We start from the raw sequence: 19,808 nt of genomic DNA, 5'->3' as shown, positions 1-19,808 counted from the left end.
CCATTTCTTTTACATTTTGCAGTTTCGTGTTATACAGGCTTTTGTAATAAGATCTGATGATTCTCTGAATTTCCTCTGTGTCTGTGGTTATGTCCCCCTTTTCATTTCTGATCTTATTAATTTGCGTATTCTCTCTCTGCCGTTTGATTAGTTTGGATAGGGGTTTATCAATCTTGTTGATTTTCTCCAGAAACCAGCTTTTTGTTTCATTGATTCTTTGGATTGTTTTCTGTGTTTCTATTTTGTTGATTTCAGCCCTCAATTTGATTATTTCCAATCTTCTACTCCTCCTAGGTGAGTCTGCTTCTTTTTTTTCTAGAGCTTTCAGGTGGGCTGTTAAGTCTTCAATATGAGCTTTCTCTGTTTTCTTTAAGTGCGCACTTAGTGCTATGAACTTTCCTCTTAGGACTGCTTTCATAGTGTCCCATAAGTTCGAGTATGTTGTTTCTTTATTTTCATTGAATTCCAGGAAGACTTTAATTTCTTTCTTTATTTCTTCCTTAATCCAGCTATGGTTCAATAGTTGACTGTTCAGTTTCCATGACTTTGTATGCTTTCTGGGGGTAGCATTATTGTTGAATTCTAACTTTAATCCATGGTGATCTGATAAGACACAGGTGGTTACTAATATTTTTTTGTAACTGTGGATGTTTGCTTTGTTACCGACTATGTGGTCGATTTTCGAGAAGGTTCCATGAGCTGCAGAGAAGAAGGTATATTCTTTCCTATTTGGATGGAATGTTCTATAGATGTCTGTTAAGTCCATTTGATTCATTACCTCCACTAATTCTCTTATTTCTCTGTTAGGTTCCTGTCTGATTGACCTGTCCATTGGTGAGAGAGGAGTGTTGAAGTCTCCTACTATTAGTGTGTGCGGTTTGATGGCTGCCTTGAATTTTAGCAATGTTTCTTTTATGTACGTGGGTGCTTTTATATTAGGGGCATAGATGTTCAGGATTGAGACTTCATCCTGATGAACTGTTCCTGTTATGAGTATAAAATGCCCCTCTCCATCTCTTCTGATTGATTTAAGTTTAAAGTCAACTTTGTTAGAGATTAGTATGGCCACACCTGCCTGTTTCTTAGGTCCATTTGCTTGATAGGCCTTTTCCCAGCCCTTTACTCTGAGTAGGTGCCTGTCTTTGTGGTTGAGGTGTGTTTCTTGTAAACAGCAGAATGTTGGATCCTGTTTTCTTATCCAATCTCTTAGCCTGTGCCTTTTTATAGGTGAGTTGAGTCCATTGACATTAAGTGATATTAATGACCAGTGGTTGTTAACTCCGGTCATTTTTTTTTTAGTCGTAGAGTTTGTGTGTTTCCCTTCTTTGTTTTGTGTTGGTGAAGGGTCTCTAGATGTCTGAGTTATTGTGGTCATTGTTGGACTCCTTGGTTAGTGATTTTCCTTCAATTACTTTCTGTAAGGCTGGATTTGTGGCTGCGTATTGTTTAAATTTGTTTTTATCCTGGAAAATTTTATTTTCTCCATTTATACTGAATGAAAGCTTGGCTGGGTATAGTAATCTGGGCTTGCACCCATGGTCTCTCAGTTTCTGCAGTACATCTATCCAGGACCTTCTGGCTTTCATGGTTTCCATGGAGAAGTCAGGTGTAAGTCTGATAGGTTTACCTTTATAAGTAATTTGGCCTTTTTCCTTTGCAGCTCTTAATATTCTTTCCTTATTCTGTATGCTTTGTGTTTTGATAATTATATGGCGAGGGGATGTTTTTTTTTGATCCAGCCTATTCGGTGTTCTGTATGCTTCTTGTACTTTCATAGGAAAATCTTTCCTTAGGTTGGGAAAGTTTTCTTCTATAATTTTATTAAATAGATTTTCTGGACCATTGACCTGCCCTTCTTCTCCTTCTTCTACTCCTATTATTCTTAGGTTTGGTCTTTTTATTGTGTCCCATATTTCCTGAATGTTTTGTGATGAGAGTTTGTTGGAATTGCTGTTTTCTTTGATCAGTGTGTTTATTTTCTCTATGGTATCTTCAGAATCCGAGAGTCTTTCTTCTATCTCTTGTATTCTGCTGGTTATGCTTGTTTCTGTAGTCTCTATTCGTTTACCTAGATTTTCCATGTCCAGACGGCCCTCTGTTTGTGTTTTCTTCTTTGCCTCCATTTCAGTTTTCAGGTCTTGAACTGTTTTCATTATCTGTTTGATTGTTTTTCCTTGGTTTTCTAGGGTATCATTCACTGATTTATTCAATTCTTCAAACTTTCTGTTATATTTCTCATCCATTTCTATAAGGGTGTTTTTTACATGCTGTTTAAGGGTGTCAATCACTTTCATGAAGTCAATCTTTTCTCCTTCCTCTTGATTAAGGGGTTCCTGTCCTCCCGTTGAGAGGTCGCTTGTTTCTGGTAGCTTCATGTTGCTTTTCAGCTTGTTGGGCGAATTCTTGCCTTGACGTCGGCCCATCTCTTCTTTCAAATGCTCCCTATGGATCTTCTTTTACCGGATTAGGTCTCCTTGCCTTCCAAACGCTGTCTCTCCCCAATGTTGGCTCTCCCAATGCTGGGTCTCCCCAATGCTGGGTCTCCTGGCGCCAAAAGATCAGGCCTCCGTGCTGGTTGGGCAGCTCGCAGACAAAGCGCCTACCCCGCTTGGTGCAGGCAGGCCACAGAAACAAAGGAACTGCTGCCCGCCCGGGAGCCCCGGGTACTCGGACCCAGCGCCCAGAAAGGCTGCGCTGGGCGATGCCACGCGCCAAAAGAGGGCAGTGTGGGCGAAGTGGGGAGGGCTCTGGATGGAAGCTGGGTGGGCCAGGAAGAAAGAGGCAGCAGAGAGCCCAAGCAGGACAGGGGGCCAAGAAACCCCCGAGCTCCCCGTCCCAGGCTAGCGCCGTGGGCCAGAAACTCACCCCAATGCTGGGTCTCCTGGCGCCGAAAGATCAGGCCTCCGTGCTGGTTGGGCAGCTCGCAGACAAAGCGCCTACCCCGCTTGGTGCAGGCAGGCCACAGAAACAAAGGAACTGCTGCCTGCCCGGGAGCCCCGGGTACTTGGACCCAGCGCCCAGATAGGCTGCGCTGGGCAATGCCACGCGCCAAAAGAGGGCAGTGGGGGCGAAGTGGGGAGGGCTCTGGACGGAAGCTGGGTGGGCCAGGAAGAAAGAGGCAGCACCCGGGGAGTAGAGGCCCTGCAGAGAGCCCAAGCAGGACAGGGGGCCAAGAAACCCCCGAGCTCCCCGTCCCAGGCTGGCGCCGTGGGCCAGAAACTCACCCCAATGCTGGGTCTCCTGGCGCCGAAAGATCAGGCCTCCGTGCTGGTTGGGCAGCTCGCAGACAAAGCGCCTACCCCGCTTGGTGCAGGCAGGCCACAGAAACAAAGGAACTGCTGCCCGCCCGGGAGCCCCGGGTACTTGGACCCAGCGCCCAGATAGGCTGCGCTGGGCGATGCCACGCGCCAAAAGAGGGCAGTGGGGGCGAAGTGGGGAGGGCTCTGGACGGAAGCTGGGTGGGCCAGGAAGAAAGAGGCAGCACCCGGGGAGTAGAGGCCCTGCAGAGAGCCCAAGCAGGACAGGGGGCCAAGAAACCCCCGAGCTCCCCGTCCCAGGCTGGCGCCGTGGGCCAGAAACTCACCCCAATGCTGGGTCTCCTGGCGCCGAAAGATCAGGCCTCCGTGCTGGTTGGGCAGCTCGCAGACAAAGCGCCTACCCCGCTTGGTGCAGGCAGGCCACAGAAACAAAGGAACTGCTGCCCGCCCGGGAGCCCCGGGTACTTGGACCCAGCGCCCAGATAGGCTGCGCTGGGTGATGCCACGCGCCAAAAGAGGGCAGTGGGGGCGAAGTGGGGAGGGCTCTGGACGGAAGCTGGGTGGGCCAGGAAGAAAGAGACAGCAGAGAGCCCAAGCAGGACAGGGGGCCAAGAAACCCCCGAGCTCCCCGTCCCAGGCTGGCGCCGTGGGCCAGAAACTCACCCCAATGCTGGGTCTCCTGACGCCGAAAGATCAGGCCTCCGTGCTGGTTGGGCAGCTCGCAGACAAAGCGCCTACCCCGCTTGGTGCAGGCAGGCCACAGAAACAAAGGAACTGCTGCCCGCCCGGGAGCCCCGGGTACTCGGACCCAGCGCCCAGAAAGGCTGCGCTGGGCGATGCCACGCACCAAAAGAGGGCAGTCGATTTTTTCTTTGATGATATTGTAAATGGGAGACTGCTCATGATATCCATTCTAAGGTTGCTTTGCTGGTAGTATATAAAAAGATTGTTGATTTTTGTAAACTGATCCTTTCCTTGTCATGCTGCTGAATTTGTTGACTCGACTACATATGTTCTGGTACAATTTGGGAATTACTTAGGTATAAGATCATGTCATCTGAAAATGGAGTTAATTTAGATTCATCATTTCATTGGTACATGATTTTGATGTCCTTCAGTTTCTGTATTGCTCAGTTTAAAAATAAAATGTCAAGAAAGTTTTGTTGTAATTCTTCTTTGAAGGACTTGTGGTAAGACTGATGTCATCTTTAGGATACTCGTCATTGATTTTGACAGCAGCTGAATCAGTTTTCACTTCCACATACCTGGACCAAGTGCAGCCCTTTCCATGCATCATTTCTTTTATTGAGCTAGGCCATGCTGACACCAGTAAGACAAAATATCTAAATAGTTTTAATTTTATTTCCCTGATTGCTAACTATATTGAACACTTTAAATTGTTTCTCAGACATGTGTGCTTCACTTTCTGAGAACATGATATTTAGTTGTATAATACATGTTTGATATGGAATCATGGGTTTTCTTGATGTTCATTTTCATGAGGAGGCAAAGAAAATAAGAATTCCTAGCTTTTTTAGCTTATAAAACTGGAACCTTTTGGGAGCTTCAGGCTGTTATAAGAACATATCTTCAGAAACAATGTATTCTGCAGTTTGATGAAGGAAGATTATACCTTGTCACCATGAATGTACTACCAAGTAGGACTGGTATTTAAATCATTTCAAGTAGTGTTGTTTAAGCAATTACCATTCAGAATACACTTAGAAATTACACTGGTTGATGAAAAGAACAACAGTAGCTGAACATATTTAAAGAACCAAGCAAGATTTATGTTCTTACAGTTCAAGATGTAAGTTCAACTAATTACCTTTGAGTTATCTCTCAGATTGTGCATACTTTACCCATGTTATCAGGATGTGAATGGTGAGCTTTAGAACTTCCATGCCATTTGAATGCTTGCTAGCTTAGAAAGCAACCACTGATAGTAAAAGAAGTGTCATAATCCTTTTACCTCTAAAATAAGACCACTTATAAGTAATAAGTAATTGAAGACCAAGGGGCCAGCACTAAATATAAATGCATATTGGAAACCCTAAATGGACACAGTTGGACTATAAATGTTTGTAAGAACATCCTCTTTCTCAACACACACATTCACACATATTCAAACAAATATGTATATTCATGAAGAAGTTGTAGAAATTGGAAAAAGAAGACACAGGAATGCTAGGAATTAGTTGGAGAATGAGGGTGAAATGGTATAAATGTACACTGAATATACCAAATTTTCAGAAGACATTAGTCAATTAATTTTTCTAAAGTAATGTTGCTTTTTAAGGCACACATTGAAAGTTTAAATAACAGGATTTTTAAGAGAAAATTATGTCATTGTTTCTTATTCATATCTCTTTCTTTTATATTAATGTACTTTGCTTTCATTATATCATTAAACCTCATGAGCCTGAATGTAACAACGTTGTCTAATATCTTTTCTTTTTCCTTGTCCCAAGCCCTCAAAGAAGATTGCATTTGCCTTTTCTAATTTGATAGCTAACTACATCCTAAGGAATCATTGTAATACAAAGAGAAAATTGTAATAAACACATGCATATTGGTATGGCATGGTATTTATGGAATATCATTCTCACGAGTTGGTTCTTCAAATGGGAGTGACTCATATGTATCTTGATCCATTTGCTTCCTGAAGTATTTAACAAAAGATAATCCCCTCAGATGGACTTTTGAAAACATATTTCATCCTCTCTTTTAAATAATGTGTAACATGGAGGCAGACCCAAACAGTTTGTTCTGTGAAATCTTTTAGAATGTTAGGACTGTTCAATTGCAAATCACCATTTTTAGCTAAAAGTAAATATGTAGCACAAGATAAAATTCACTTCTGCAGTGTTCTTGCTCATGCAACTCCAGTAATTGTCACATTTCTAATTATTTCAATTATATTTAGTAATGTAGATATCATTTGTTACACTGGAGTGATTATTTTAATTAGCTTAGTGAATATGTGTTTTTTGAATGAGATCCCTTTCACAAGGTAATATTGCTTCTTGAATCACTTTATTTAATCATTCAAAAAGATGAGCTCACAGATCATAAAAAGGGAAAGGAAAGGCAAGTCAGGAATTTAGTATATAGTATTCTGGCTTCACAGGAGAGGGGAGAATTCATGAAAAAAGAAATGGTGATTTATATGTGATCCTGTTGCGATGATGAAGAGAATATGATGCATGATTCCATTCCTCCGATATCTCTGCTGGCATGAAAGCAAAAATTAAAACATTATTGAACAGACAGGAAAGATTTGGTCATTGAGAGTGTGTGGAAGCAAAATTAAACATAATTATATATTGAGTACAGAGAAAGGATTGTACACAAATAGTTCCTACCTATAAATCACCAATATCTTGTGCTTGGATTGTATAGGATTACTGTTGGCAGAAAATAATGACATTCTGTGATGCTACATAAAAATTTGTATTGAGAGGTTTCAAGGAATATACTAAAAGATAAACATGCTTTTGTATTTGACAAAAATTATAGTACAAAATCATAAGTAAAGTAAGATTTTTCAAATGAAAAGACATATTTTCTTGATGGAATATTCCTCTATATAAAAATATTAGCAATTCTGAATTAGACAAAATCCTTCACATTGTTTTATAAATATTTATAAAAATATCCTGTCCTTCATTTCTATCACTGTGAGATTTTCTGCTTTACCCACACCCAAAAAGATGATCATGGGATGTATTCACTCATAATTGGTTTCTAGCCATAAATAAAGGACATTGAGCACATAATTTGTGATCCTAGAGAAGCTAAATAAGAAGGTGAACCCAAAGAAAAATATATAGTCATCCGCCTGGATATGGGAAGTAGACAAAATTGCCGGGCAAAAACTGGGAACTCGGGGGTGAGGTGGCATGGGGCTAAGGGGAAATGGGGTGAGAAACGTGAGAAGGGGAGGATGGGGGGAGCTTGGGGCAATGGGATGGTTGGGACAAAGGAAGGGAGCAGAGAAATATATAGCCTAATTAAGGGAGCCATCTTAGGGTTGGCAAGAGACTTGAATCTAGAGGTGCTCATAGGTGTCCAGGGAGAGGTCCCCAGCTAGTGCCTTGGGCAGCTGAGGAGAGGGAACCTGAAATGACCCTATACTATAGCCATACTGATGAATATCTTGCATATCACTTTAGAACCTTCATCTAGCGATGGATCGAGATGTAGACAGAGACCCAAATTGGAGCACCAGACTGAGCTCTTAAGATCCAAATGAGAAGCAGAAGGAGGGAGAACATGACCAAGGAAGTCAGGACCACGATGGGTGCACCCACGCACTGGAGAGTGGAACTGATCTACTTGGAGCTCACCAAGGCCAGCGAGACTGGGACTGAACAAGCATGGGATGAAACCAGACTTGATGAACATGGCTGACAGTGAAGGCTGATGAGAAGCCAAGGACAATGGCACCAGGTTTCGATCCTAATACATGAACCATTTTTGTGGGAGCCTAGCCTGTTTGGATGCTCACCCTCCTGGACCTGGATAGAAATGGGAGGACCTTGGACTCCTGCAGGGCAGGGAATCTGGACTGCTCTTCATTCTTGAGAGGGAGGGGGACTGGATTGGGGGGGAGGGAGAGGGGGGAGAGGAGTGGGGTAGGAGGCAATTTGTGGAAGGAGAGGGAGGGAAATGGGAAATGGGGACTAGGCGGAAATTTTTTTTCAACAACTAAAAAAAATAAACAAAAAGAAAAAAATAAGTACCAGAGAACTTTTACTGCTCATAAATACCTTCAGTGATGTGGCCGGATACAACATCAACTCCAAAAATCAGTAGCCCTTCTGTACACAAAGGACAAAGAAGCTGAGAGGGATATCTGAGAAACATCACCTTTCACAATAGCAACATATACTATAAAGTATCTTGGGGTAACTCTAACCAAGGAAGTGGAAGACCTATTTGTCAACAACTTTATGTCTTTGAAGAAAGAAATTGAAGAAGATAGCAGAAAATGGGAAGGTCTCCCATGCTCTTGGATAGGAAAGATCAACATAATACAGATGGAGATCCTACCAAGGAAATCTATAGATTCAATACAATCTCCATCAAAATGCCAACATAAATCTTGATAGACCTTGAGAAAACTTTATATGAAAAAATGTAAAACTCAAGATAGCCAAAACAATCCTATACAATAAAGGAATTTCCAGAAGAATGACCATCCCTGATAACAAGCTCTAATATAGGGCTACAGTAATGAAAACAGCTTGGTATTGGCATTAAAACAGAGATGTTGACCAATGGAATTGAATGTAAGACCCGGATATTAATCCACACACTTATGATCACCTGATTTTTGACAAAGAAGCTAAAATTATACATTGGAAAAAAGAAACCATTTTCAACAAATGGTGTTGACATAACTGGATGTCAAACTGTAGAAGAATGAAAATAGATCCATATCTATCACCATGCACAAAACTGAAGTCCAAATGCATTAAAGACCTCAATATAATAAATCCAACCACACTGAACCTGATCGAGGAGAAAATGGGAAGTAGCCTCAATGTATGGGCACAGGAGACCACTTCCTTAGTATAACTCCATTAGCACAGATTGTAAGTACATCAATGAATAAATGGGACCTCCTGAAACTGAGAAGCTTCTGTAGAGCAAAGAACACAGTCAATAAGACAAAAAGGCAACCTACTGAATGGGAGAAGATCTTCACCATCCCCAGATCAGACAAAGGACTGATCTCTAAAATATATAAATACTAAAGAAACTAGATATTAACATTCTAAATAACCCAATTAAAAATGGTGTACTGAACTAAACAGAGAATTCTCAACAGAAGAATTTAAATGGTCAAAGGATACTTAAGGACATGTTCAACTTCATTAGCTATTAGGGAAATGCAAATCAAAACAACTTTGAGATACCATCTTACACCTGTCAATATGGCTAAAATCAAAAACAAAAATGATAGTTTGTGCTCGACCGGGTGTGGAGTGAGAGGAATACTCATCCATTGCTGGTGGAAATGCAATCTTGTGCAACCACGTTGAAAATAAGTGTGGCACTTTCTCAGAAAATTGGGAGTCAACCTACTCAGCAGTAAAAAACAACGACAACTTAAATTTTGCATGCAAATTGATGGAATTAGAAAACACTATTCTGAATGAGATAATCCAAAAGGCAAAATATGAATATGGTATGTACTCACTCATTAGTGGATACTAGCCATAAACAAAGGATGTTGAGCCTATAGTTCATAATCCTAGAGAAGCTAAGTAATAAGGTGAACCCAAAGAAAACCATATAGATCCACCGGGAAATTGGAAGCAGACAAGATAGCCTGACAAAATATTGGAGAATGGAGGCAGGGGTAGAAGGAAAGGGAGAAGGAGAAGAGGAGGAGAGAAGGGGAGGGATGGAGAGAGCTTAAGGGAATGCTGCACTGGGTGAGACAAGCAGAAAGTGCCATATTTCCCCTAATAATGTGGCCACTTAAGTTCATAAGAAGGGTTTAGCATTTTAAGAAGTGCTCCTGGATGTTAAAGAATTACAGACACACAATGGACAGATTCAGACAATAAAGGAACTCTAAATGTGTCACAGTGTTAGATAAATGTATGTAGGTTTGGGAGAGAGAAGAAATAGAGAGAAATTAAAGGACATAAATGGTTTACAGAAAGTCTTTAAAGAGACAGAGTACATATAGTCATAGATTAAAGGAATAAAGATAATAAAATAAATATTAAATGTGTAGAAAAAGTAATAGCATAAAAACAAGTCATGTAAATTGGAAAATTCACAGAGAGTCTGGATTACATATATTATTGTGTTATCTTTGAATTTTTTGACTGCAGAGAGACATTTGATTCTGGAGACTGCTAAGATAATCCAACATATATATTTCAAAGGTATCTTGAATTCAAAATTTGAATCTAATGATATGTTGCTTTAGAAAAGAGGTTCATTTTTGTTTCCACAGAGAAAGAGAACCTGTGGATTACATTCAGACTAATATGGTTTGATGGACCAAGACCACCCGAAAGGTTGCTTTCAACAACCCTCAAAAATTACCCAATAAATAACAGGAAGCAGTTTGGAGAATAACTATGCCCATAGTCCCAAATACAGTTTATAAATGTTCTTTTATATTTAAAGGGGTGTATGCCATAGAGATTTGCATTGTTATGGATCTTGGTTTATTGATACAAACTTAAGGTCAATTTTGTTATATGTATATTTCTGCTCTTGGTTATGGTATTGTGTTTGTGCAGCTCATTTTAAAATATAATGCATTATTAAGAAATATAGTCATGCTTGTTGTCATGTTAGTTAGGTTTTCTAAATATATAGAGATATATTTCAGTTAAATTGGTATTCTTTAAGTCTTTCAGAGACCTTCAGAATATGGCATTTAAAATCTTTTAAGAACTTAAAACTTTTAATGTCAGTGAGACACATCTGCTCCTGACAACACCAACTACTTCGAGAGGAAGATGGACATCAAAGAGGTTCCTTATGGAATTGGCTAGCCATTTGAGTAAGAAACTGCTCTTGCCTGGACTGCTTAATGAACTTGACATGCAGGACCCACAGAGAAATGGCCGCTGAACTTGCATAAAGGTGAGATGATCTTTTGGGGTTCCTTCTACATGAAAGAGTCTGCCAGATATTCTGCAGGACACAGAAGAAAGGGACTAAGAAACTGCCAATATAGGAGAAACTATCTTTGAAATTTTCTGCTTCATGGAAAAGTCTGCTGGATACTATGGGCCTGTAGACTGAAAATGGATGCCCCAAAGGTACAGAAGAACTTTGAGTTACTGTCCTGGCAGCAAGATGTCTCTGTCAATCCTGGAGTTTTGGCTGTTGCTTCCAATGTACTTTCTGTTTACTTAGGTAATATTATATTCTACCGGAATCTTTGAGGAGTGGAAGAATAGACAATTATATTTATAGTTTGCCTTAGTTATGATGAAAAGTAAAATAGATATAAATATTGTAACTGTAATTCTTTCTTGATACTTGTTTGGTTAATATGTAGTTTTACTATGTTAAAGTTAAAATATTCCTTTGTATTTAAACAGAAATGGGGAAGTGTTGTGGGATTTACCTTTGTAGCATCGATGAGAAAATGTTTTGGACATATAGCAGGGAAGAGCATAGGTAGGCATGGAAAGCTAGCCTGAGTGCTAGGAGAACAAAGGACATAGAGAGAAGTCATGTAGCTGCTGCAGAACCAGATGTACTGAAACTTTCATGGTAGGCTACAACCTCATGGTGATTCACAGATTAATGGAGATGGGTTAAATTAAAATGTAAGAGTTAGCAAAAAAGAAGTTAGAGCTACTGGGCCAAGCAGTGGTTAAAATAATATAGTTCCTGTGTGATTCTTTCAGGGGCTGAGCAGCCAGGAAACAAGTGGCCTCCATCCAACATCATTGTTTAATATTAAAATATGTTGGTCATAAATATTGAGAGTACTTTGATTTTGTTATATCTTTAGACTTCAGGAAGTTGAATGGAGCAACACTAATATCTTTTTTTCTTTGTTACAAGCCCACAGAGAAGATTGCATCTGCCTTTCCTATTTTGACAGCAAACTATACTCTAAGGAATCATTGTTACATAAAAAAATTGTAATAAACACATGGATATTTGCAGGATTTTGTATTGGAAGATCATTTTCAGGAATTTATTCTTCAAGGAGAATGACTCATACATACGTACACCATTTAAGCATATCCTGATTCATTTGCTTACTGACATCTTTTAACAAAAGATAATCTTCTCAGATATAGTTTTAAAAACATTATTTCATCCTCTCTTTTAAATAATGTGGAACATGGGGATAGATCCCAAAAGTTTGTTCTGTGAAATCTTTTAGTGTATAAGGATCATTCAACTGCAAATTATAATTTTCAGCTAAAATTAAACATAAAGCAGAACATACAATTCACTTGTGTAGTGCCTGTGTCCATCTTTCACCAATAATTGTGACATTTCTAGTTATTTCAATAGGTTTTAGTAATACAGATATCAGTTGTTACACCAGAGTACTTATTTTAATTAGTTTAGTGAACATACACATGTTTCTGGATGAGATCCTTTACAAAACATCTTTATTGCTCTTTGAAATGTTTTATTTAATCATTCAAAAAGTAAAAAGAGATCATAGATAATTAGAAGGGAAGGAAAAGGTAAGTCAGCAATTCGGTATGTTTTATCCAGACTTCACAGGTGAGGGGAAAATTCATTTAAAAAGAAATGGTGATTTATATGTAATACTGATTTCATGCCCAAGAGAATATGATGCATAATTCTCATCGTGTTGTCATCTGTGCAGACATAAAAGCAAAAATTAAAATATGATTGAACAGAATAGTATTTGTCCTTGAGAATGTATGAATGCAAATTTAAATATAACAAAACAGAGTATAGAGAATGGATTGTACATAAACAATTCCTTTCCTAGAAGTCACCAATACCTTGCACTTGGGATTCTATAGGAGTACTTTCAACAGAGAATAATGACATTCTGTGACATACATGAAAATTTATATTGAGAGGGTTCAAAGAATATTCTGAAAACATCAACATTATTTTACAAATAATACATGTAGAAAACAGTGACAAATAATAGCCCACAGTCATAAAGAAAGAATTATTTGTCAAATACAAGATACATTAAATTGATGGAATAGTCCTCAATATAAAAATTTTAGCAATTCTGAACAATATAAAAGTCCTTCATACTGATTTATAAATAAACATATTCCATCATTCATTTCTGTAACTATATGATATTCAGCCTTAAAAGACAATTAATATTCTATCTTAATTTTGCCTAATTTGAGTTCATTTTTTCCTTTGTAACATACTTTTTCTATTTTTTATGTAATAAACACAAATCTATTGAAATATCAAGATGGCTAGTCAATGCTTTTGTTTCTACTCACCTAAAGAAGGTCATTTTTTAGGACAATTATCTGTAAAAGAACATGTATGGGGTAAGGAGTGACATAAATGTTCTCATATGAATATTAGAACAGCTCCACAAGGATTATTTCTGGAAAAAGCAACTGAAAGATTGCATATGACTAGATTTATTCCAAATCAGAATCTTAATGACTAGATAGATAAATAGACAGATAGATAGATAGACTAAGTATGTTTATATACTTATATATTTATGAATGTAAATCAATATATATATGAATAAATATGTATCTATGTATTTAGAAATGCTATGGCCATAATAATAAACACTGAGGTTACCTGTAGCCAGAACATCTTGAATATTTTCTCTTGGAATGTTCTGGACCTTAGCAAATTCCTCAATTTTTTCATATTGTTCAGGAGTCAAAGATTGACCTTTTCCTATATTGTATAATTGACAATGTTAAAGATAGGTTCAGTAGAATTCTTCAGAAATTACATTGCTTCCTTGGTATCCCAACTACTCCAATTTCATCTATCCTGGGTGGGTCAATACAGGCAATAATAATTTTCCCCAAATTCCATGAACACATTTAATAAAGTCTAAATGGTGGTATGACATCACTTTTCAGTATTCCATGATATCAAAAAAAAAAAAACTTCTCTAGAGAGTGCACTCATCTCAATCCTACCCACTTTCAAAAACATGACCCTAGAGAGTCATGGATGCCTGTCAATGGAATTCTCACATTTCTTCCAAGTCTATAACCTAGAGTTTATGTTTTAATTTAGTACACACTTTTTCAAAAGACACTCAAAATGGTTTGAACTTTTGAAAAAAAAATGTTTTCCCTTTTTCCTGTGAGGAAATATGAACATAAACACTTCCAATGACCTCACTCATCACCCCAAATCTTCAATGACCGTGATACTCAAATTACAATATAATTTAAAAGTTGGTCCACAAAGCAATCAGATTGTTATTTAGTGCATGGGAGTTTGGAAATACCATGGTACTGTATTTGGAGGGTGAATCTGACTTAATCCTTATTTGCTGGATGATAATTTTGTTACTATTTAAAAAAAAACCCACTACTATTCTTACCATAAACATAAATCATGTTTGTAGTCTGGCCAGTTCTATCCACATTCTGATTGGCAAAGATTGTAAACTCTGGTGTTATATACACAGGTCCAAATGTATTGTCACCTTCAACTGCAATAACAGAAACAATTCAAAATGAGTGTCCCTCATCTTTTTACTTTGTTTGATGTCACTTGTTGACTAAACGTTATTATATACTGCAACTCTATCAATCACCTCTGATTCATTATCATATGACAAATGTGTGCAAAGATATTCCTATAGTAATTAATTTTGCCCATCCCATCATAATACTCTTTTGACCTGACAATGAATCCTAGGTACAGATACTTTCCTTTTTCTCTGAATTCATCATGTCAAGACCTATGAGATCACTCTGTTGGGTATTCCTTCCCCTTTCAACCAGATCTAAAAGATCACTTATCAATTTCCCAAAAGTATAAAACTTTGGTGTCATACCATGGTAATACATGGTGAACAAATAAATATATACGCAAAAGAGACTGTAGTAGGATGTACTCACTCATAATTGGTTTCTAGCCATAAATAAGGGTCACGGAGTCTACAATAGGTGAATCTAAAGACGCTAAGTAAGAAGGGGAACCCAAGGAAAAACATATAGTTATCCTCTTGGCTAAGGGAAGTAGACAAAATTGCCGGGGAGAAAATTGGGATCTTGGGGTGGGGTGGGTTGGGGGTAAGGGGAGATGGGGAGAGAAAAGTTAGAAGGGAAGGAGGTCGGGCCTTGGGAAAGCAGGAGGATTGGGATAAAGGAAGGTTGGACAGGGGAGCACGGAACCACAATTCTTAGTTAAGGGAACCACTTTAGGGTTGGCAAGAGACCTGACCCTAGAGGGGCTCCCAGGTGCCCAAGCTGAGGTCCCCAGTTAGTTCCTTGGGCAGTTGAGAATAGGGAACCTGAAATGACCCTATCCTTGAGCAACACTGACGAATATCTTGCATATCATCATAGAACCTTCATCTGGTGATGGATGGAGATAGAGACAGAGACCCACACTGGAGCACTGGACTGAGCTCCCAAAGTCCCAATGAGGAGCAGAAGGAGGGAGAACATGAGCAAAGAAGTCGGGAACACGAGGGGTGCACCCACCCACTGAGACAGTGGAGCTGATCTATTGAGAGCTCACCAAGACCAGCTGGACTGTGACTGAAAAAGCATGGGATAAAACTGGACTCTCTGAACATGGCGAACTATGAGGGCTGATGAGACGCAAAGGACAATGGCACGGGGGTTTGATCCTACGTAATGTGATGGCTTTGTGGGAGCCCAGCCAGTTTGGATGTTCACCTTCCTAGATATGGACGGAGGTGGGAGGTCCTAGGTCTTACCACAGGGCAGAAAACCCTGACTGCTCTTTGGACTGGAGAGGGAGGGGGAAAGGAGTGGGGGGAGGGGGAGAAGGGTGGGAGGAGGGGGCGTAGGGGGGGAGGAGGGGGAGGGAAATGGGAGGCTGGGAGGAGGTGGAAACTTGTTTTTTTTTCTCCTTTTCTCAATAAAAAAAAAAAGAATTTTCAAGAAAAAAAAATAAAAATAAAAACCCATAGTTCCAAAAAAAAAAGACTGTAGTAATGAGAAATAGACACAAAAGTTTTCATCTTGTATGACTATTGATGGAAAAGCTATAAGAATTAACATGTCAAATTTATTAGACATTCATAGTGTATATGCGTCTGTCTCTGTGTGTGAGTGTTCTATGTACATATACCTTTCTCTCCATCTCTCTCCAGGTGTGTATGTATGTGTGTGTATGTGTGTGTTTGTGTGAAAGAGAGAGAGTCTGAAATTTATACTTACTGACACTGATTAAATGATAAAAGTTGTTCACAAGGAAATAAAAGTATTTTGGGATCTGGATATTTTCAATTACAGGACTGCTTTTTAATATCCATGTAAAGTTTAGTAAATAATAGACTTTCCAGAAGAATGTGCACTCCATTCATTTAAGATCAAACCAAAAGGCACACCAGTTATAATTCAAGTGAACAATGTTGCTATTAGTTTAGCAATTTTTAAAAATTGAGTCAGTCTGAAATTTTTAAACAGACTTTCCCCTAACTGCTTTGCAAAATTGAGGTTATCATCCAACGATCTAAATGTTATGATCTTAACAAAATATGAGAAAAGGAATCTTTAAAATGGTACTGTTAATTTTAATCCTCTATTAATCCAGGTTGATGGAAAAGGCCTATAATATGAGTACTTGATAGCCTGAGGCAATAAGTTTGCAAATATGTTTGGGGCATGAGAGACTAATTAGTGAGTGTCAGGCCAGTCCAATAACAACCAAGATACTGTATGAAAGAAAAGACACTGGATTTTATCTAGAAGTAAATTTTCATGCAGGAACCTATTTGGAGATGTTTTGTTAGCATTACTCACATCTTCAGGTAATAGTGTTCTTCTCCATGTAAACTTCAGAAGACCTACAATGTACTCTGACTTTGTACCATATCTCAGTTGGTTGGAAGGGTTGATAAATTTCAAAGTAACCAAAATGGTTCTAGATTTATGTACCTATGGGTGGCTGAAGTGTCAGCTTGTATGTGCACACCCACAATGCTTTTGTTCAGAGAAAGCTCCCAAATCCCATACTTACACTGAGCATTGTACTTGCCATCTTCTTGCCTGTTCCCAGTGACTTTGGTCTTTGTACATTGACCATTTGCCCTAAAAAATTAAACAGAGTAACGATTCTTTATGCTTTATAACATTGTAATTAGTATTAACAGCCTCCAAGTATTATAGTGAACCTGATGAACAGTGTACAGAGCTGAAAGAGAAGTATCTGTGCTTACCTCAGTTTTCCTAATTCTTGTTTAGAAAATATCATTCTGTTTGTAATTATGTACATGACTTATTTTGAGTCAATTTTAACAAGTCCTATGAAGGCTGTGATTTCTTCCTTATCTGATTTGACTATTCACTGAGTATGATTTTTAATGTTAATTCTCTTGTTTTAGTCCAACAATAAGTACATTGAAATATGTGCTTGTGTTTTAAGTGATTTTATTTGTAACCTAAATCTTATAATTGTATCTAGAGTATCGGAATGATTTAAAGCATTTGAAGTTCTTATGGTGTTATGCACTCATTCATTGAACATTGTCATCCAGATGGCAGAGAGAGAATCTCTGAATCTAGAGCATCAGATACAGTACTTTACAAATTAGATTTATCAAAGATGGGTGTAGAAGACTTTTATGACATTATTGACTGAATAACATAACATGTGTGTCTTTGAACCAAATGCTCACACATACTTTTAAATTAATATAAATGATATTCTTAGAATCTCCTGCATATAATATTAAAGCCTGAAATTCAAGCCCAGGCCTCCAACCTGGAGAATTTCTAAGGAAACATTAAAGGAACTGGACACAATATCTAATTTCTGTGTTGTGTCCAGAGCTAACCCATTATGGAATAACATAATCACATTTCTGACAACAAGACCTTCAATTTCATGACCAGAAACAGAACATTGGCCTATAAATTTAACAAGATGAAATCTGTAAAATGTAAATAGTCTTCTAAGTTTACATGGTTGACATTTTGCTTACTTGATATAAAATGTGAATTCCAATCTATCACATGACTCATTACAAGTAAGTTCACGAAGGTAGATTCTCAGAGGTCCTTCTTCCTCTATCTTTTTCACATTGTCAGCAGCAATGGCAACAGTAACCCAGTTTCCATCAATCTGAAAAAAAACAGCAAAGGACATTAGAATGTGAGTTGGTATCAAATCTATGATCCCAGTCCTTGGGAATACATAAAATAACTAGAAACATAAATCAATAATATTTTCTTTATTAGTTAAAAAATTATGTTTCTAGGGATGTAGAATAACACAGGGTAATATGATGACTCAATTTACATAGCATTTGGTACATGAGACCTTTTGGAATTACTCATGTGCTCGCCTCTTAAGCTCTGAAATTCAACCCATAGTTTCCTTGTTCATTTGTTTCATCTTAGAAAAATCTGATTGAAAAAGTGCACATGAGTGAAAGTCAGAAATGAATATGGACTTGCATGGACAAACTGAAAGACACATCACATCCACAAAAACATGCTGTTGAAGAACATCAAACCTGTTCACAGACCAAATGAATTTACCTCAACATGAGCACGAGCCAGACCAAATGCCAAAGCCAGCAGCAGAAACTTTACCATGGTGGTACCAGCCTTTGCTCTTCTGCAGAAGCTCAAAGTAGAATATTTGTGAAGGAACTGAACTGACAAAGCTTTTTTATACAGTTAGTTAAAGGGAGTTTCATGGAATCAACCAATGGTTCTGTGCCACAACAACTTGGATCTGTCCAGTATTTCTACCTTGACCCTCTTGAACGGTTTGTGATCTCATATTCCTAAACTAATACAATTAGACTAAAGGTCAGGTTCTGTTCGGATGATTAATTGAACATTCTTGTAAAAATAAAATAAATAACTCTCCCTGTGAGAACATTTAAGCAAACATTTTGCTTCCAGAACTATACTGGCGGGTAAAGGTCACAATGAATATGCATATGTCATATAGGATTCATTTAAAACCGTGGCATGTGCTTTAAAATACATTCTGAATCTAAGCATACTACAGTGCAGTTAAATTAATTTAAAACTGTAGACTGGACTATATGAGCCAAAGCAACCACACTGTTAGAAGATAAGTTTGTAACGCTAAAGAAGGATTTTGTATACAGGTATTGATATGTCCTGTGCTATCTTTAAGTCTTTCCATATGTTGAGTCCTTTTTTTCGTCTAGCCCACTGAACTCAACTGTTATAACACAGAGCTTCAAGAGATATCGCCAATGTTTAACTGTTTAACTAATAGAAAAAAATGCTGCTAGATGTCTCCTGACAATGAATACTGGTATCATTAATCAAAAGAAATGAAATCAAGTGAAACAGTCTGTACAAAAATGGCATTCAAAAAACCTCCAAAATGTGCAAATAGACTCTGCTCAAAATATTATTACGAATCCTAAAGCAAGGGCCATCCCTGCCCAGTTGATTTCTTTACACGTCAAATCCAAGGTCGGTTTTGTGCCTAGCCATAGGATCTTGTTATCCATTTCTAGGAACAACCAAGAATATCAGGACTCTGGAGTACCTGTTTATCCTCTGGGACTTCCCTCTCTGACACACAGAATAACCTACAGTTAGAATTTAGTATTTTTTGTTGAAAACTCATAATTTCCTATGACATATTTATAAAAAATTAGTTGCCCCTTCATAACGCTTTCTTTAAATTTTAACCTATTATTTTCTCTATTTTTTGAAATTTGAGATGATAGCACAATTACATGATTCCCCACTCCCCTTTCTTCCCTCTAAGCATTCCAATATGTACCCCCTTAATTTCTTTCAATTTTGTGGACTGTTTTTTTCACTAAATGTTGTCTCATGCATATGAATGCAAGTTCGCAAGAGAGTCCTTAACATTTATTTGAAGATTTGAAACTGGGAATAACATGCCGCATTT

The 19,808-nt window shown here is 38.3% G+C and overlaps 1 protein-coding gene across 2 annotated transcripts; it reads right to left on the bottom strand.

Moving 5' to 3' along the window:
* Positions 1-12,361: 12,361 nt before the first annotated feature.
* On the bottom strand, positions 12,362-18,527 carry LOC121441226 (odorant-binding protein-like). Of its 2 annotated transcripts, XM_041642386.1 has the most exons (7): positions 18,440-18,527; positions 17,881-18,020; positions 16,917-16,987; positions 14,299-14,409; positions 13,533-13,634; positions 13,214-13,243; positions 12,459-12,592 (listed from the first exon to the last, which is right to left on the bottom strand). In XM_041642386.1, the coding sequence occupies exons 1-6, from the start codon at positions 18,494-18,496 to the stop codon at positions 13,224-13,226; spliced, it is 501 nt and encodes a 166-aa protein (XP_041498320.1). In that variant the 5' UTR covers positions 18,497-18,527; the 3' UTR covers positions 12,459-12,592; positions 13,214-13,223. The 2 variants fall into 2 exon arrangements, with proteins under 2 accessions (XP_041498319.1, XP_041498320.1); XM_041642385.1 differs by lacking the exon at positions 13,214-13,243 and having other exon boundaries at positions 12,362-12,592.
* Positions 18,528-19,808: the final 1,281 nt, after the last annotated feature.

The sequence above is a fragment of the Microtus oregoni genome, unplaced genomic scaffold, assembly GCF_018167655.1.
Source record: "Microtus oregoni isolate MIOR12 unplaced genomic scaffold, Mior012 000074F_001, whole genome shotgun sequence".
NCBI classification, from domain to species: Eukaryota; Metazoa; Chordata; class Mammalia; order Rodentia; family Cricetidae; genus Microtus; species Microtus oregoni.
The sequence above is the reverse complement of the archived record's forward strand: the minus strand, read 5'-3'. Positions and strand labels throughout refer to the sequence as shown.